This window comes from Sus scrofa, chromosome 2 (genome assembly GCF_054392235.1).
Source record: "Sus scrofa isolate SSC_HxYL_T2T_F1_AM1 chromosome 2, Sscrofa_HxYL_maternal_Yorkshire_Landrace_v2.0, whole genome shotgun sequence".
Taxonomy (NCBI): Eukaryota; Metazoa; Chordata; class Mammalia; order Artiodactyla; family Suidae; genus Sus; species Sus scrofa.
The window spans coordinates 145171358-145190727 of record NC_139384.1 but is presented as its reverse complement, the minus strand read 5'-3'; the positions used below and the strand labels follow the sequence as shown (position 1 = coordinate 145190727).

The window sequence follows — 19370 nt, the reverse complement described above, 5'->3', positions numbered from 1 at the left end:
ATGCCCACTAGCCCTCTGGGAGGGCCTCTGAGAGCAGCCCCGGGCACGCCATCCTCTCACGCCACACTGGCCCCAGGCACCCTCATCCACGTTTGGGGCTTTGAGGAGGGTTCCATGAGCTCACGATTCCTGAATGTGTTTCTCCAGCCCAGACCTGTGGTGTACGCAGCACTGCATCCACACATCCGACCCCATTCTCAGTTCCTCCTACGAGACCCCTAGTCTCATATCACCCCAACTCCAGTCTGTTCATTTGAACTCCACATCTTCTCCTGCAAATACCGTCCTCTTCCAGAGTGCTGTCCGAGAGAAGGGTGCGTCATCTGTCTGGCTGGGCAAGTCGGAAGTCTCTCTCCTCTCACTTCCCTCGTCCAGCCCACAGCCCAGTCCTGCTGGTGCACCTTCTACCACTCCTCTGTGTCTCTGCTGCCTTCAGCCTAGTCCGAGCCACCACTGTTTCTTGTGTAAATTTCTGTAATAACCGCTTAACTGGCCTTTCCACAATCCCTCTTGCTTCCTTTCAATCCTTTCTCCACAAAGCTATCAAAAAAAATCTTTTAATTAATTAAACTTTTTTTAGGGTTGCACCCACAGCATATGGGAGTTTCCAGGCTAGGGGTTGAATCAGAGCTGCACCTGCTGGCCTACACCACAGCCCCAGCAACGCCAGATCCGAGGCGCGTCTGTGACATATACCACAGCTCATGGCAACGCCAGATCTTTTAACCCACTGACAGAGGCCAGGGATTGTACCTGTGTCCTTATGATACTAGTCGGGTTCATTTCCACTGAGCCACAACGGGAACTCCTCAAAAAATCTTTTTAAAATGGCAAATCTGGAGTTACCGTCATGGCTCAGTGGTTAACAAATCCGACTAGAACCAGGAGGTTTCGGGTTCGATCCCTGGCTTTGCTCAGTGGATTAAGGATCTGGCGTTGCCGTGAGCTGTGGTGTAGGTCGCAGACGCAGCTCAGATCCCACGTTGCTGTGGCTCTGGTGTAGGCCGGCGGCTGTAGCTCCAATTCGACCCCTAGCCTGGGAACCTCCATATGCTGCAGGAGTGGCCCTAGAAAAGGCAAAAACACAAAAATAAATAAATAAATAAAATAAAAATAAAAGGGCAAATCTGAGGATGTCACATCCTCAATAGCTCCCCACTGCTCTGTGATTAAAACCCGGATGCCCACCTGCCATCTGCTAAGCCGGGCCTGCTCTTCTGCTTGGGCCCCTCCACATCATCTCCACACCGCCCCAGAGCACTGTCTTCTGGCTCCCACACTGCGCTAGGCCCTTCCTGTGTCTTAGGTACATGTGGCTCCCTTGCCCAGAGTGCTCTTTCCTCTCTCCTGCCATTAGCTGGCTAACTTCTCCTCACCTTTCAACCCGCTAGCTTCGCTTACGGTCTCAGCCTCCTCCGTCGGGGCCTCTCTGAGCAGCCTGTACTTCCCCTCTGTATCACTCACTTATCGCCACAGAAGAGAACAATACTTCCCTCCATGTGTCGTTTAATACAATCTGCCTTGCTAGCAGGCAAGATCTGGAAGAGCAGGGCTCTAGAATGGCAGTCCACATGAAACAAGGGATTAGGATTCTCTGGGCCTGAAGTCTAGCCCTGCCACTTGCCTGCTCTGTGACTCTGGTAAGCCGTTTAATTCCTCTGGGTTTCATTTTCCCCATCTGTAAAATGAGAATAACAATACTTCCTACTTCATAGGGTTATGAAGATTAATTTATTTATTTGTACAGTGTGCTGAAGAGTGAATGGCACATATTAGACGCCCTGTGTTTGTTAAAGAAATACAGGTAATCGGCTGTGCTTGCTACTAGGTTACGGGTCTTTCCCCTAAAGAAACAAAGCCCTTTGCCCTTTCTCAGGCTCATCTACAGTTGTCAGGCAGTAGTTATGGCCTACTTAACACGTCCGTGCTCACTGGTGACTGTAGGAATGGGTCCCCTAAAAAAAAATCACTAGATGACACTCTGGAAAAGACAAATCAAGTGAGAAATGCACATATTCCTTATGAACGAAGACTGAGAGGATGCTGGGACTCCTCCCAGTGTGGCCAAGGACTTCGCCGAAGGCCGCTCTTCTTGCCATGGGCTTCTCCCACAGACCCTGAAGCCCAGGGGTAGGAAGACACAGTAAGATAAACAAACCCCTCTGTGGATATCATGGAACCTATGGACTTTTCTCCAGAAAAATGCTCATACATGCTCTAAAATTTTGCATGTAATCTCCAAAGTAAATGAACTTCCTAAAGCCAAGAATGGACCTTAAGTTAAGAGCCCCGGAATTACATAGATCACCTGCTTATGGGTCAAAACAGCACATTTCCTGATTGCCGTGAAATGCCATAACTACAAGCCTCTTAGCTAAAGGGTGTCAGCCCTGTGAACACAAGAGTTCTGCCCATCACGCTGCTACTGGACACTGAGATCTCCTCTCACCTGGATGGGAGAGCGAGGGCCTGGGGAACATGGAAGCGGTCAGCCACGGGGCACCCCAAGATCTACAACAGTGCTCACGTGCACGTGTGTGGAGTCCATCTCTCCTAGGCTCCAAGACATGAAAGAGTTATGCTCTTGAAGAGAAGGCCAGCCAGCCAGTGTAGAGGAGAAGTGGGGCGTATTTCCTGGTCAACTAGATCATGGATACACTTGGCTGAGGTCGTTCTGCTCAGCAAGTGTTAGGGAGAGGAGCTTGCTGGTTTTCTTTGCCTGGTATGGGGTGTATACCTTTTTAAAAATACAAGGCTCTGGGCCTTCCCTTTTTAAAAATACAAGGCTCTGGGCGGAGACACTACCTTGCTCAGGGCTGGGGTCCCCTGCAGCTGCAGGAGATAGACAGCCACCTTACCTGTCTGAGAGCTGCCCCGAAATGAAGGAGCCCACCAGCACACCCCCGAAAAACAAGGAGATCGTGAGCGGGGCCTTCCAGTCGTCCTCACACACCAGGTTCCACTGAAAGAGGAGCAGAGGGATGTATCACTCACTTCTTTTAAAAAATGTTTTAAATGTAAGGCTTCTTGTTGAATGAAATTGGAATATCCTGCCTCCCCACACGCTCTCTTTACACCACCGCAAGGGTGTGTGAGCTCACTGAGGCAAGTGAAGGCTCATCAGGTGACGAGGCAGAAAGCAGGGGTCTCCTTGCAGGGAGACTGGCCTTGCTCGCCTTCCTATTTGTAAGAGCTTTTAGCTCCACTATTTTGCTACCAATTCAAGGAGGGGAGAAAGGCAGGGAGTAAATATTTCACCTATGTACCAATTCAGAAGGAGGTGAGGCCTCTCACGGTTGCTCTTAAGGATGTGGGCTGAGCCCAGGACTGTGGGCTCATTTCATTGGGGATTAGGCCATTGGCAGGGATGGCATAGGAGCGGTTCTGGAGCAGGGCTCAGTGGCTCTAAGAGTCAAGGCATCCAGCGAAGGTCTGAGGCCAGAGAGCATGGTATGTACCATCTGAATCTGTTCCTTCAGCTCTGCTCAGGCCCTAACTCTGGGCCAATGACTCTTGGGTCCTTCTGCTGACATTTAGAGCTGGGATCCTGGATGCTGCGCCAACACTAGGCCCAATGACAGCCAACAGCTCTGAACAAGGAGTTAAGAAACTGAGTTTTAACTTCTACCCTACTGTCATTCCACCTTAGACAAGCTCTTTCCCCTCGTTGTTCCTTAATTTCCCCATTTGCGAAACAGTGATTCAGACAGGGAATGGGCCGCAGTGCTTGAGTTTCTCAGGACCCAATGTGGAGCTCCATCCACAGTCAGCATGGAGAGGTCTGTGGGTGGGGAACCACCTGAACACTCAGACATTAGATTATTCCAGCCTAACAAGGGCCAAAAGAAGGAAGAAAAACCAAAACAGGAAGCTTGGTGGTTCCCAGAAAGATGTTTCCCAGAAGAGAGAGATGGCGCTCAGCAGTAATCAAGAAGGCCACCTTCCCGGGAAATTAGACCCTGGCTTGTCTGGTGCCAGAAAGTGAGCCTGCCCTCCATAGAGCCTGCATCTCTTCCAGGCCAGACCCAGAGAGAAAAAACCAGTCTGTTTCTGGGCCCAGCTGGGCAGTGTGTGCACATAGCCTCCAGGCATCTTAGAGGGGGTCAGAGGGCAGCCCTCAGGGTGGACATGAAGAACCGTCGCAGCCGATGATAAGGATCACTCAGCCACACAGCTGGCTCTCTGCTCTAGAACAATCGTGTACCTTGGATGGCCCGAGGATGGGGTGCTGATCCCCAGTGCAGGGAAAAGGCGGGGGTCACCAACTCCTAAATCTAGAGGAAGCCCAGTCTGGCAGGAGACAGGCAAAGAGCACCACGGCCTGAATGGTCAGGCTATGCGAGCCTTCCCACCTCTGCAGCCTCAGAGTGCTCCTAGGGCAGCCCCTGCCTGGACACAGCTGCTGAAGTCAGGATGGGAGTGGCAAGGGAGGCAGAGCTGAGGGACTTGGTGATAGGGTGCCAGCCTCTGCTGTCAGGCAGAGCTTCAGGGCCAGATTAAGGCTATTGCCACTTTTGAATATGATGGGAACTATTCCCAGCTAGCATGCATTACTAATAATCAAAAGATAATCAAAATGAAGAGAATTAGCAGCTGCTTCCCAATAGGTCTGTCATGAGGGTTAGGGACTGATATAGCTGGAATACTGGATGGGACGTCCACAGGGGTTTCTGCAATGAGTCGTGGGGTAGAACTATCCCCAGCCTCACACCACGTCAAGTCTCTCCATATAGGCTTCTAGGGACTTCTGGACTGGCAAGGCCAGGTGCCACCTGGAACCAGGTCAGTCTATGCTCTGCAGGAAACAAGGTGCCTGTAGCACCTCTTGGGAAAGGTCCCCAGAGCATCTCTCCGGCTCCCACAGCCTCATTCCCACCACCTGGACCTTACTCAGGCAAGTGGGTAACTACCTGAAGTCACTGCGGTCTCTATCCACCACTGACATGTCTTTTCTTATTTTTCTTTTTTTGTCTTTTTGTCTTTTTAGGGCTGCAACCACAGCATATGGAGGTTCCCAGGCTAGGGGTTGAATTGGAGCTGTAGCCACTGGCCTACACCACAGCCCCAGCAATGTGGGATCTGAACTGCATCTGCGACCAACACCACCGCTCACAGCAATGCCAGATCCTTAACTCAGTGAGTGAGGCCAGGGATTGAACCCACGTCCTCATGGATGCTAGTCGGGTTCGTTAACCGCTGAGCCACAATGGGAACTCGCCAACATTTCTTAATAATTCTCACGGCCTGGCTTTGGACCCTCCAAAAAGCAAGCATGGGTTAACACTTTCTTCCTACCAGCCACAAGGAGCTTGTGAGTAGGGTCAGCAAAGGTAGCAGGTCTCAAAAAATGAACAGAAGGGCCAGCACGGACTAGGTCCCACCCAGCCTAGCCATCTACTTACCTGTCAACCACGAGATGGACTGCAGTGGGCTTCAGGACTTGGCCTTAATCCTGCTTAGGAGGGGTGGGGTGAGAAGCCCATAGAGTCCAGGCTAGGCACCCTGGGCTTGCTGTGTTTAGAACAATCTAATATTTCTATACCGAGGTCTTGGCTCTGCAGGTATGACTAAAGCAGCTATAAACCCGCTCACCAATGCCTCCAACTGGTACGGAGGATGGGCTGCACTGGTTGATGATGACAAATATCAACATTAGAACTAAAGGTGTAGGGAGTTCCCATCGTGGCGCAGTGGTTAACGAATCCGACTAGGAACCATGAGGTTGCAGGTTCGATCCCTGGCCTTGCTCAGTGGGTCAAGGTTCCGGCGTTGCCGTGAGATGTGGTGTAGGTCACAGACGTGGCTGGGATCCTGCGTTGCTGTGGCTCTGGCGTAGGCTGGCAGCTACAGCTCCGATTCGACCCCTAGCCCGGAACCTCCATATGCCACAGGAGTGGCCCAAGAAATGGCAAAAAGACAAAAAAAAAAAAAAAAAAGAACTACAGGCGTAGGTTTAAGATTTAGGTCATTACTCCTCAGCTGGGTGAGCTATAAGAGCAGATGCAAACTGAAGAAATCTGGGAGTAACTCTGGCCAGGGGGCTAGACATGCCATCCTTCCTGGTCAGAAATGTACCTTTCTAGTGGTGATGGCTTCATATACGTGGGTGTGTGTGTGTTTGTGTGTATCTTAAGCTTTTCAAACTACATACTTTGGTTATGTATAGTGTGTTTTACATCATTTATATCTCAATGAAGCTGTTGCATTTTTTAAGAAGGAAGAGAATTGTGTCTCTTGTACGTAGTATGTAATCAGTGCTCCTTCTCAGTTATGGGAAGTAGAGAGGTAATACAGTTCCTTGGGACTAAATGTTCTTACCTGTGAATTGGCTGGAGAAAAAAGAGACAGAGTCTGTGCCCACAGGGCAGAAGCTCCTCTCTGAGATGTACCTAGCCTGACTGCATCACTGGTTAAACGCACTGGTAAGCACTACCTGTTACAGAATGCCATGTTTGCCTACACATATTTCATCATGCCTCCTGCTGCAATTAATGGCGAATTCTTGTCCCCTTACCCCTTCAGTGTTCAGTTTGCTCACTCACTGAGTTAAGGATCTGGCATTGCTGTGAGCTGTGGTGTTGGTCGGAGATGAAGAATTTACTACCATATCCTCTGTCAAGCCTGGCAGCAGCTGGCAGAGGAAAGGCTTGATAGCTATTTGGGACCTACAGGAGAGAGGGACTAGATGAATAAAAAGGCTGTTAATCTCCGAAACCATAGTCTCCCTGAGGCTGAGTCCTTGGGATTGGCGGCCCGAAGCCAGGTGAACCCTGACCTTCAATCTCTAGAACAGATTATTTTCCTTTCTCCCTCATTCCCTTCTCTATGTCAGTTCTCAGCCACCAGAGAGAGGATCAATCTGACCACTCATGGCCAGATGGGTCTGTTGGGACTGCATGAGCACACGGGCCCTTGGGAACCTGGCAGGTAGCTTGTCAGGTGGTGCAAGGCAGGGGTAAGGGTCAGTGCTTCCCTAGAGTGAAGGAAGTCAGCAAAGGTAGAGCAGTGAGGCACAGGGTCCAGGTCTCTTGGGTCTCCCCACCCTGGTCCAGAAAAAGAGACTTTCCAGGAGAGCAGGGTGTGAGTGAGAGTGCTGCCAAGGGCCAGGGCAGGGGGCTTCTGGGAAGCAGAGACTGGCAGGGAGCAAGGGGACAAAGAGGACTGACAGATCTTGGCTGAAAAGACCCTAACTCAGGGGTGACAGAAGAGCTAGAAATCTCTAAAGGAATCTTTATGGCCACAGGCTGTGCTATGGAGACACCAAAAAGCAGGTGACCCAGGCAGCTTGAGAAATCATCCAGGTTGCCAAAGAAGGGGGCAACCTGGGCCAAGAAGCACTCAGGGATTGAGCAGCACTGCATGGGGAGGTGGCTGACTCCACTGCACCCCAGGGGTGACTGAAGGGCAAGAGAAGGGGCCAGCCTAGGAGCATGTGGACCGCCACACTATTCCTGAAACATGGGAGAATCACCTCTTTCACCTCAGAGTGTCCCCTTCTTCCTGCCAGACATAACGCCTTGCTGCAGATCCACATAGGCGCAAGCCCCAGTTCATGGGGTGGGAGGATGACATTTCCTTTAAAATATTATTCTGCTTGGCTACCACCCCCAAGTGTACCTTCTTTGCATTAAACCTGCCCTTTTCTTCTTCAGTTCTCACACTTTAGAGAAGATTCTGAAATCATTCATGAATCCATTCAGCAAAAATTTTCATGAGTATCTGATCTGCACCCAGCATCAAAATTGGGGCTTGCGGGAGATATGAAGATGGAAATTGACTACAAAGCTTAGTACTAGAGGTGCACATGTTAACTTCAACACAGAAAAAAACTAAACAGGAGATGTGAGGTTTTCATCTTCTGTTGAAAAACATGAATAGGAATTGAATACTAGTGCACCTTTATGTATGATTTAGGGCAGAGGGCAGACTTGGAGACATTTAGCAGGCTCGAGACTAGCTGCAGGGGTCAGCAGGCCAGGTCTGGCTTGAAAGAAAATGGGCCTTAGAAAAATGGAGCCACCAGAATGTTAATGCAACAGCCTCTCTGTTTCGTCAGAGAGGAAAAAGCAGGCTTGAGCTTAAGGTCTGGCATTCCACCATCCCCACACAAAGGGCCCAGTAAGGTATTAATCTTGGCTCCCTGCGAAGATTGACAACCTGTAAGTAGGTGAAAGGGCACACAACTCGTAGAAAACTGCTAAGCCAGCTAAAGAAATAGGCTAACTGTACAAGGGGAAAGGCTGACACTGGCAGCAACATAGCTCAAGGACCCTTCTGGAACAGTGGGTGTTTGGGAGCTCATCATCAATGCCACCACTCGCAGCTGAAGACAGGATTGGGGCAGCAAAGCAAGAGCAAGTGGCTAGGAGTTCCTGCTGTGGCTGAGTGGTAACGAGCCTGACTGGTATCCACGAGGACGTGGGTTCAATTCTTGGCCTTGTTCAGTGGGTGAAAGGATCCGTCGTTGCTGTGAGCTGTGGTATAGGTGGCAGACACGGCTCAGATCTGGTGCTGCAGTGGCTGTGGCGTTGTAAGTCAGCGGCTACAGCTCCAATTTGATCCCCAGCCTGGGAACCTCCATAGGCCATGGGTGCGGTGCTAAAAAGACAAAAAAGAAGAAAAAGAAGAAAAAAAGCAAATGTTCAGTCCCTAAGTCAGGGACCCTAGGAGTCAGGGGAACATCTTAAGAGAAGCCATAAGCTGCTTCTGATTTCCCTGCCTCTTCCTTCCATTGGCAGCCAGAAGCAGAATTTTCAGAAATCCCTTAGCCATGGATTATGGCTTCCCCTCTGTGGTTTCTATCTGCAATCTGAGGGACAGCCTTGCTTTCACAGCTCTGACTTCCAACACAGTGATAGATGTGCTTGTGAGGCTAGGTCGGAGGATTTGTGATGACTGGAATTTTTTTTTTTTTTTTGCAGAAGGGTCATGCTCGGGATATGCAGAAGTTCCCAGGCTAGGTATTGAACTGGCATCACAGCAGTGACAAGGCTGGATCTTTAACTACTAGGCCACCAGGTAACTCTGACGATGGGAAGTTTGAGTACTCCATGCCCTCTTTGGCCACAAATCATGGTCAGCTAGCTCTAATGAGTGCCTCTTTTCTCAAGTAGCAATGCCTCAAGACACTTGAGTGATGTCCTTCGCTGAGAGAGCCCAGTGAGGCTCCTGTCATGCTCATACTACATATATGTGGAGTAAGGGGGCACAGATGCTGGGGACAGCAAAAGTCAAATATACAAAATCACCCCACAGGCGCGCGCGCGTGTCTCTTGGGGGCAGTGCTCAGACTCCTTTGAAGGGTGACAACCCCCAGAAGCAACACACACAGGGTTTCCATAACTCATGTAAGCCACTCTGAGGCTCAAGCAGGGACATGTACATCCTTCCCTTCAGCCCCCTCCCTGTGAACTCTGCCCTCCTGCCAGGTTGTTTCTTGCTGTTCCAGACTTTGTGTCTGATGAGCTAAACATCAAAGACTCACTGAGACGTCTCCTCCTCCAAGAAGCCTTCCCTAAGCCTCAACTCCTTGATCCTGGCACTCAGTGAACTTGGGCACCCCAGAGCCTATCTAGGAGGACCCTTTTCAGTGACCTGCTTGCTCAATTCTGCTGAAACTGCAGGGAGTTAGAGGGCCAGTGTCTGAGTAAGATGCAAAGCTTATCTACATGCATCCATAAACCTCAGGTCATACATCCAGCTCTAATAACTGCAAGGTCACCAGGGGATAAACAAGGTCACCCAAAAGGAAAATCCAAGGAGCTGGGGAATGAGAAAGGTTTTCCCTCTGCTTCTATGAACTAAAGTTGTTATGCTTTAACTTAATCAGCCCAATGACTTTTCCTTAAAATATCCAAAACATTCCAGGTCAAGGTGTCCCCCTGAATGGATCTTTAGATGCAGGAATTCTAAAAAACTAATGATTAACTATGAACAAAAGGTAAACAGTTCCCTGGGTAAGGACCAGTCATTTTGGGGTGAAGGTGGGTGGGGAAGGAGTAACTGGAGAAAGGAGCAAGAGACAGTTTTATAGACATGCTTCCTTTAACTTTACAAGTTCAAGAAAGTAAAGGGGTGGGTATTTCCTCTCTTTCTGAGCAGATGCTAAGAGGCTGGAGGAAAAAACGGTGTCAGCTCCTTGGCCCAAGCTCTAGCTCTGGTCTTCAGCATTCCCACACCCATCTAGAGTAAGTCTTTAACTACTTAAAACCTTGGAGTATCTACCAGGAGTCGCCAGGGCCTTCTTGGCTTCCTCGTCAAGGTAGCCAACACGATGGGTGGCCAGCACGGACATCCGTGCTGCGACGGCCAAGATCTGGCTGGAAGTGACCGTGCAAAGTGCTCCCGAGTCACCTGGCTGGAGGATGCCCATCACCAGTGTGTAGTAAGTCTGTGGAGAGGGAGTGACAGCGCACACCTTGGCGGGTGAGTGTGCGACCTTAAAGACTGCGAAGGTCCTCTCTACTCCCCGGTCCCAGGCTCCCGCACGGGGCTGGTACCCACCTCAGTCACGATGGTGGACAAGTAGATGTCCTGGCTGAACTCCCACCCATTCAGGCAGCCCTCTTGTTCCACCTGCTCTAGGTCCACGTCGCGCCCAGGCTCCAGCCCTAGAGCCGAGAAGTTGACAATCGTCTCGAGCCGGTAGCGACGGCAGCTGTGAGGCACCTCGCGGCCGTCCTGCAGCCGCAGCGGGAGACTGTGGTTGCGCCAAGCGCTGCTCAGGTTCGCGGTGTCTGGCACTCGGCAGCGGTGCTCCGGGGTCGCAGTGAGGAAAACGGCAGACAGGCCGTTGAAGCCGTTGGGGATGATGCTGGCGCTGAGCAAGAAGAAGATGAGGCGCTGGAAGGGCCCCCACTCGCCCAGGAAGGCGGTCATCTCGTCGTAGTCCCGCATGCCGCCCTCCGCTGCCCGTGGCGCGCGGCCCTGGGTCAGAAGACGCGGCGGCGCGCAGGGGCGGGGCTAGGTGTGCGCGTGCGCGTCGGGTCCCCACAGGGAAGCCTTCCTGAGGGACCGCTCGCAGACTGAGCAGGCTCTTGAGCTCCCGCCGCCACCGCGGCCTCACGGGAGAGACCGGCCTTACATAGACAGCGAGGCTGGGGCGGGCTCTGGGCCTAAGCTGCCAATCCCGCCGAGCCCAACGGCGGGGCGGGGCCACACGTGACGACGGTGGGCGGGCCCGGGCCGCCCGCCGCGCGCACAGTCTCGGGCCGAGCCGCGGTCCCGGCGTGGACGGGTCAGGGCAGACCCTAGTAGGCCCGGAGTTACAGCCGAAGGAGCTTTGGCTCCGCTGAGGGAGGCAGCAATACCTGGGGCCTGGGAGGCGTCTGAGACCCAGCTCGTTGGCCCAGCCCGGAGCCGGGCAAGAGCCAGAGTGGGCCAGGCGGCGGAAGGCTGGAGTAGTACAAATTCCGCCCGCCCCCTACCCCTCTTAACGGAGGTCTGAAGGCGGACTGGGACTAGCCCACGGTCGCACTGCTAGTTTACTGCCTTTGACACCGCTCATCTTGGTAAGAGTGAGAAGGGTTATGTTGAAACCGGAACCGTTAATTACTCGCATGGAGAGACTGGAAGCAATGACTAACCCAAATGCCCTTTCCATTTTGGTCGCGAACAAGCCCTTTTGTTGTCCTTTAACCTGTTCAAACCAATGTAAAATTTTAACTTCAGGATTATTGACGATCCCAGCCTAGGATTAAGTGTTTCCCTTAGATTAGTTATTTCTGCACAGAGTTAAGAGTTGAAGGGTTATGGGGGAAAAAAAAAGCAACTAGGTGATTCTCAAACTTCACTGTCCCATAGAATACAAAGTGTTTTAGTGGTCATATTAGTAAAGGTGCCGCGTTTAGTAAACCAAAGTATAAGACAACTAGTGAAAATTTGAATTTCTGATAAACAACGGATTATTTTATAGTGATAAAATATATGCAGGGAACATACGAAGTTCAAATGTATTGTGTAGGGCAGCCCTACATAATAAAGTCAAAAGAAATGAATGAAATTAATTTTAATATGTTAATTTATATGTTCATAACATTATTATTTCGTCATGTAATCTAGAAATTACTGAAATGTTTTATATTCTTACGTTAATAAACCATCGATCTTATATTTAGAGAATTTTCATACTAAATCTTAAGAATCCACTGTGTATTTTATAGCACATTTCAATTCAGATTAGCCATACTTTAAGAGCTTAGTGGCCACATGTAGCTTGTGAGCTCTCTTATTGGACAACACTGTTCCAAGGCCTTTAAGAATTAGGGTTGCTAAATTTAACATTGAAGGATTTTCCTTTTTATAGTAAGAGTGGCTCCTTTTTATAATAATAGTCTTCTAAATGTACACTTTTAAGTGTAATCTGTTAGGTAAACTAATATTTTCACTTTGAAAATAGAGAATGGGAAGCTAAGCTTACCAGCATGTTTTACACAAGGAAATATAAACATTTCCATAAAGTATGATAGATTTTTAAAAAATTATGCTAAAATTCCTAACACAGGTCTTAGTCCTTTCATTTATACTTACTGTCCAATATTCCTGCCTCCTGAAGATTCCTGGCTAGGCCTTCAGTAATATACTTAATCCTTTCTAACATTTTATCTCAAGTAATTGTCCTTTACTGGAACTAACTGGAAAGGAAAACCAAGCTTCTTGAAAGTAAACATTTTTCTTGTATCGACTCTCAAAATTGTTTTAATATTTCAAAATAAATGAAAACTTTGAGAAGAATGCTGGCCTGTGTCCAGACCAAACACGGTGAAAAAGTCTTACTTTAAGAAATACCAGTTGGGCATCCAAAAACACTCCTTGGAAACAATTCAGTAGGCTACCAAAGAAGTTGCAGATCTTGAAAGCAAACCACTTGCCGTCACACACAAAGCCAAAAGCAACCCAGGGCCTCGCCTTCTGCTTCTTGGCAGGGCAGATATTTCTATCTAAATGTTGTTATTATTTAAATTGCATCTTGTAAAGGAGAGATTGAACTCAGAATCTGAGAGAATCAGTTACATGAGGCCCTTTAAAACCCTCGAGATTCCAAATTAGGATGTTCCTATTTTATAAATAAGAGAAAATAAGACTGATTTATATGGCAGATAGCAGATTCAAGGTTAGAACTATAGATCAAATGGATTAAAATATTAACATGTAGTAGCTTGTCTCCAAGATAACATCCAGTGATCCCTGCCTTCTGGTACTGTGTAAGGAAATGGAATCGGTATTGCTGAGAGAGCTTTATAAAATGGAGCCAGAGGCCATTAAAGAACTATGACTTATGGAAGTCTCAGTCTGATGGAATCTGACCTTTTGACCTGATGAAGTCATCCAGAACACCTACCACAAACGCAAGCTACTTATTGGGACCCTTGCCCTAAATTAACTTGTGATAGTCTATCTACTTGTCAGACTCCTACCCTAAATCAACTCATGATGTCTTAAGTGCAATTATTTTCTGACTTGCATCAGAATCAATCACAGTTCTTGCCAGGTAACTTTTAACAATCTCCATGGCCTTTTGTCTTTATAAGCCCTTGACTCTTTCTCTTCCATGGAATGCTTTTTTGGGGTTACACAAGTCTGTGTCTCCCAAATTGCACTTCTTAAGACTCCAGGTAAGCTCTTCTACCTTGTATCCTCCTGGATTTTTTTCTTTTTCCTTTTTTTGGTTGACAGTATTCATATCCTTGTGAAGGCTCCTCCCACTTTGTACCAGGATTGTTTTATGTGACCAACATCATATAGCACAAGTGATGTTTCATCACTTCCGTGATTTTAAAGGACTTGGATGTCCTTTTTCTCCATCTCTTGCTATAGGAGAAGCAAGCCACCTGCCATGTTGTAACCAGCCCTTTGAGAGTCCCAGGTGATGGCAAGATTCCTGCCAGTAGCCAATGAACAACTGAGGCATTCTGACCATGATGTGAGTGAGCTTGTAAGTAGCAACTTCAGCATCAGTTGAGTCTTGAGATGACTGTAGCCCTAGCTTGAGTGCAACCTCATGAGATACTTTGAGTCAAAACCACCAGTTAAGTGGCTCCCAGATTCCTAACCCTCATCAGTGGTGAGAGATAAATGTTCATTTATAAGCTGCTAATTTGGGAGTGATTTGTTATACAGCAATGTATAACTAATTCACAGATTATTAAACAATTTGTTGAATTGAGGTACAGGAGAATAAATGTCTGTGCCTCCTTGATTTGTTTTACCTGCTATTCAACAGAATAAAATTTTACAGGTAAACCTTATAATTACTTCCTTGTCAAGACACAGCTTAGGGTATTGGTTAAAAGCATTGTTTCTTTATAAAGATTGGTAATCAATTGCAGACTCCTTCAAGTTCTATCTTGGCAAGTTTTTAAAGCTTTCCAAGCTTCTATATCCTGGACGATGGTGCTTAGCTCTGTGCCTAGCACACATCAAATGCAAAATAAATATTAGCCATAATTAACCGTTTTATTTTGATTACTGACTCTAAAGAAGCACCTTTGGACATGGATGTAGGTTCTGTGGAATGAAGCAGTCAGCCCTTACTTGCCAAAGGAGGAGGAAGCCTCCAAAGAAAGAACTTTGAGGAAAGAAGAGATAGAGTGTCCAGGCTTTGTCCAATATTAGACCTTTCTATTCAGAATGGAGGAAAGAAGAGATAGAGTGTCCAGGCTTTGTCCAATATTAGACCTTTCTATTCAGAATGGAGGATGATTCCGAGGGTGGGTCCAGCCTCTGCTGGTGATCCCATAGATTGTATACAGATTTTATAGAAAGGGCATCTTGAGTAAAATCTGAAATAGCTCTTTTCGCCAAGATCTTTAAGAGACATTGTTTGCCTTGTCCTTAGAACATCAGAGTATAGTCCAAAAGAAAAAACAGGAGTCCAGCCACCTCATCAGATAGCGTCACAAGTGGTACATCACCATCCATGTGTATCAGCATTTGGGGCACAGTATAGAGCAGCTGCAGCTAAGCTTGGCATAGCAGGACTTCACTTGTCAGTTGATTTATAGCATTTCTGTACTGTCTTCCAGGTGTCCAGTGCAGATACATCTTAAAAAAAAAAAAAAAGAAAAGAAAAGAAAAAGACATAAAAGTCTTATTAATGAGCCCAACTGTGGTTAGAGGTTTGGCTTTGGAGGAGTTTGGGATTGCACAAATAGAAGGGTCAGAGAAATCATGTACTGTCATACAATCCTGATTTTTTTTTTTCTTTTTGGTCTTTTAAGGGCCGCACCCGCAGCATATGGAGGTTCCCAGGCTAGGGATCTAATTGGAGCTGTAGCTGCCGGCGTACACCACAGCCACAGCAACACCAGATCCAAGCTGGATCTGCGACCTATGCCACAGCTCATAGCAACACCTGATCCTTAACCCACTGAGCAAGGCCAGGGATCGAACCCGCAACCTCATGGTTCCTAGTTGTATTTGCTTCCATTGCACCACAACGGAAACTCCCAATCCTGCATTCTAATGCTAGTCTATTTTGGCCTGGACAGATAGGTTAACTAATCTTGAAGACAATGGGCCTCGAAACATTTTGCAGACTAGAGAATTAAGTAATCAAATATTTTGAAAAAAACAATTTTTTTTAACTTTTTTTTTTTTTTTTTTTTTGTCTTTTTGCTATTTATTGGGCCGCTCCTGCGGCATATGGAGGTTCCCAGGCTAGGGGTCGAATTGGAGCTATAGCTGCCGGCCTACGCCAGAGCCACAGCAACGTGGGATCCAAGCCGCACCTGCAACCTACACCACAGCTCACGGCAACACCAGATCGTTAACCCACTGAGCAAGGGCAGGGACCGAACCTGCAACCTCATGGTTCCTAGTCGGATTCGTTAACCACTGCGCCACGACGAGAAATCCTGAAAATTTTTTTAAAGACATAGCTGTTCAGACTTTTCCTTTGAATGTGTGTCATTTCCAATGTGAAAATGTACAATTTGGCTTCAGGAGGCATATGCGAGTTTTAAAATTCCACATAAATAATTACTCATAGCCACAAACGAGTGTGTTAGTGTTATTTAGTTATCACACGAGCATGTGATGATCATTCTAGAATAGATGGAAAAGACATTGGTGACAGCTAATGTTAGAAATACAAGTTTTCCCCAAAGGCTTTTATGTATATATAAAAGGAAAATTGGGTCATTAATATTATTTGCTTCTTTGTTCATTCAGCAAATATTTGAATAGGTTGTTATGTGCCCAGCCCCATCCTGGGTTCTGGGAATTGAGAAAGAAACAAGGTATCAGTTCTCAGGGAGCTCACATTTTAGTTGGGGGATGGTAGAGCTTCAATGAACTTGTGAAAATAAATATGGATTTCCAATAGTGGTAAGTGCCAAGTAGAGATAAAAGAGCATAGTGGTGTCAAGAGTGACGGCCAGTGGGTGGCTACTTTAGATTGAGTGGTGAATGAATAGTTTTCTAAGAAGATGATAGCTGAGCTGAAACGGAGGTGAGAAAGAACCTATCCTGTGAGGAGCTGGGAAGACAGTGTTCCAAGCAGAGGAGCAGCAAGTGCAAAGGCTGTGAGGTGAGAACGTGCCCTCGGGGTGTTCGAGCAACAGAAGGAAGACCCGCATGCCTGGAACATAGTAGTCAAAGTGAATAGTGGTGAGACATAAGGTAAGAGACCTTGGCAAGAAGCCACTTTAAATGGAGACCAGATCACCTAGTGCCTTGTAGCCAGTGACAGGGAGTTTGAATTTTATCCTCGGTACATTGAGAAACCATCAGCCTTTTTAAGCAGAGGAAGGATAAGGTGTGATTTCTATCATAAAAAGACTACTCTGGCTGCCGGGTGGTGAATAGACTGTGGAGGACAAGAGCCTAGGAGGGCCTGGAGTAGAGTGGTGTCTGTGAAAGACATAAATGGGTGAATTCAGGATGTATTTTGGAAGCAAAAGGTAACATGACTTAGTATTGGATATGGGCATGAGAGAAGAAATTAATAATGACTCCTGGATTTTTGGCTTAAGCAACATGGTGCAAGTTTTTGGAATGAGGAAATTGGGTGGGGTGGAGGGTTTGGGAAATTAAGAGTTTTACTGTATTTTAATATAGATTTTTTTATTGTGGTAGATAGAATACACGTAACATAAAGTGTATCATCTTCCTCATCTTAACTATTTTTTGTTTGTTTTTTTAGAGCCACACTCATGGAATATGGAAGTTCCCAGGGAAAGGGTGGAATCAGAGCTGCAGCTACTAGCCAACACCACTGCTCACGGCAATGCTGGATCCTTAACCCACTGAGCAGGGGTCAGGGATTGAACCCGCATCCTCATGGATCCTCGTCATATTCATTACCACTGAGCCACAATAGGAACTCATGTTAACTATTTCTAAGAGTATAGTTCAGTGCCATTAACTAAGATCCCGTTGTTAAACAGCCATCACCATCATCCATCTCTGGAGCTCTTTTCATCTTGCAAACCTGAAACTGTGTCTTTTAAACACTAACTCCCCACTTCTCCTAGCCCCTAGCAATCACCCTTCTACTTTCTGTCTTTCTGAATTTGACTGTTATATATACCTCATATAAATGGAATCATACAGGATTTGTCCTTTTGTGGCTTCTTATTTCAGTAAGTGTAATGTCCTCAAGGTTCAGCTGTGCTGCAGCATGTGTCAGAATTTTCTTCCTTTTTTTTTTTTTTTTTTTTTTTTTTTTTTTTGTCTTTTTTGTTGTTGTTGCTATTTCTTGGGCCGCTCCCGTGGCATATGGAGGTTTCCAGGGTAGGGGTTGAATCGGAGCTGTAGCCACTGGCCTACGCCAGAGCCACAGCAACGCAGGATCCGAGCCGCGTCTGCAACCTACACCACAGCTCACGGCAACGCCGGATCGTTAACCCACTGAGCAAGGGCAGGGGCCGAACGTGCAACCTCATGGTTCCTAGTGGGATTCGTTAACCATTGCGCCACGACGGGAACTCCTTTCTTCCTTTTTAAGGCTGAATAATACTCTACTGCGTGTATAAATAATATTCCACTATTTGTTTTTTCCATTCATCTGTCAGTGGTCACTTGGGCTGCTTTCATCTTTTGGCTATTGTGAATAATATGAACATAAGTGTATAAATATCTCTTCAAGTCCCCGTTTTCAGTTCTTTTGGGTATATACCTAGAAATGGAATTGCTGGATTAAATGGTAACTGTATTTTTGAATTCTTTTTTTGGCCATGCCTTTGGTATGCAAAAGTTCTCAAGACCAGGGATTGAACCTGAGCCACTGAAGTGACCTGAACTATAGAAGTGACAGTGCTGGATCCTTAACCCACCAGGCCACCAGGGAACTCCACATTTGAAATTTTGCGAAGAACCACCATACTTTTCCATAGGGACTGCACCATTTTACATTTGTGTACCAATTTTGTGTACTGCACCATTTTACATTTGTGTACCAACAGTACACAAAGTTTCCAATTTTCTCCATATCCTCACCAATACTTGTTACTTTTTCTCTCTCTTTTTTTTTTGCCTTTTTTTTTTTTTTTTTTTTTTTTTAGGGCCATATGGAGGTTCCCAGGCTAGGGGTCCAATCGGAGCTATAGGTGCCAGCCTACACCACAGCCACAGCAACGCCAGATCTGAGCCGTGTCTATGACCTATACCACAGCTCACAGCAACACCGAATCCTTAACCCACTGAGCGAGGCCAGGGATCGAACCCGCAACCTCGTGGTTCCTAGTCCAATTCGTTTTCACTGTGCCACAACGGGAACTCCTCTCTTTTTTTAACAGCAGCCACCGTAATGGGTGTGAAGTGGTACCTCATTGTGGTTTTGATTTGTACGTATTTCCCTGATGATTAGTGAGGTTGAATGTTATTTCATGTGCTTATTGGTCATTCATATATTTCTTTGAATATTTTATTCAAGTCCGTGGCTCATTTTAATTGGGTTGTTTGGATTTTTGTTGTTGAATTGTAGGAATTGTTTCTGTGTTCTGGATATTAACCCCTTATCAGATATTTGGTTTCCAAATACCTTCTACCATTCCAGGGGTTGCCTTTTTACTCTTTTGATCATATCCTTTCAGGCACAGAAGTTTTAAGTTTTGGTATAGTTCAGTTTTTATCAATTTTTTCTTTTGCTTTCTGAACAAAAATGTTTTGTTTTAAATATAAAACTAAAATGATACTTAAATATATTAATTTTTAAAACTTGTATTTCAATAAACATTTGGAGATGGTTGGATATATGAGCCTGTAGGTGATAGGAGAGGTCAGAATGAGAAATAAAGTAGAATATTACCCACATATGGATGATAATATAGCCACAGGTCTGAATGAGATCACCTAGGAGAGAAGATACATAAGAACACATAGGTCTTCTACAGGATACAGTCATATTGGAGTAAAATTCCATAGGGAAA

The 19370-nt window shown here is 46.7% G+C and overlaps 1 protein-coding gene and 1 long non-coding RNA gene across 26 annotated transcripts in view; one reads left to right on the top strand and one right to left on the bottom strand.

The window, feature by feature from the left end:
- SLC22A5 (solute carrier family 22 member 5) overlaps positions 1-11057 on the bottom strand; it is a 26497-nt gene extending 15440 nt beyond the window's left edge. For 14 of the 24 annotated variants that reach the window (XM_085009354.1, XM_085009355.1, XM_085009357.1 and 11 more), the window contains exons 1-2: positions 10504-11055; positions 2859-2962 (exon numbers count right to left, since the gene is read on the bottom strand). In XM_085009354.1, the coding sequence (XP_084865480.1) occupies positions 2859-2962; positions 10504-10896 (497 nt within the window). In that variant the 5' untranslated portion in view covers positions 10897-11055. 24 annotated transcript variants of the gene reach the window in all.
- Positions 11002-19370, top strand: part of LOC102157444 (uncharacterized) — a 20811-nt gene continuing 12442 nt past the window's right edge. Inside the window, exons 1-2 of one of the 2 annotated variants that reach the window (XR_014838774.1) lie at positions 11002-11510; positions 13816-13921. This is a non-coding gene — a long non-coding RNA (uncharacterized LOC102157444). Of the gene's footprint in view, positions 11511-13815; positions 13934-19370 lie in introns of both variants that reach the window. The other variant, XR_001307200.3, reaches the window with a different exon arrangement.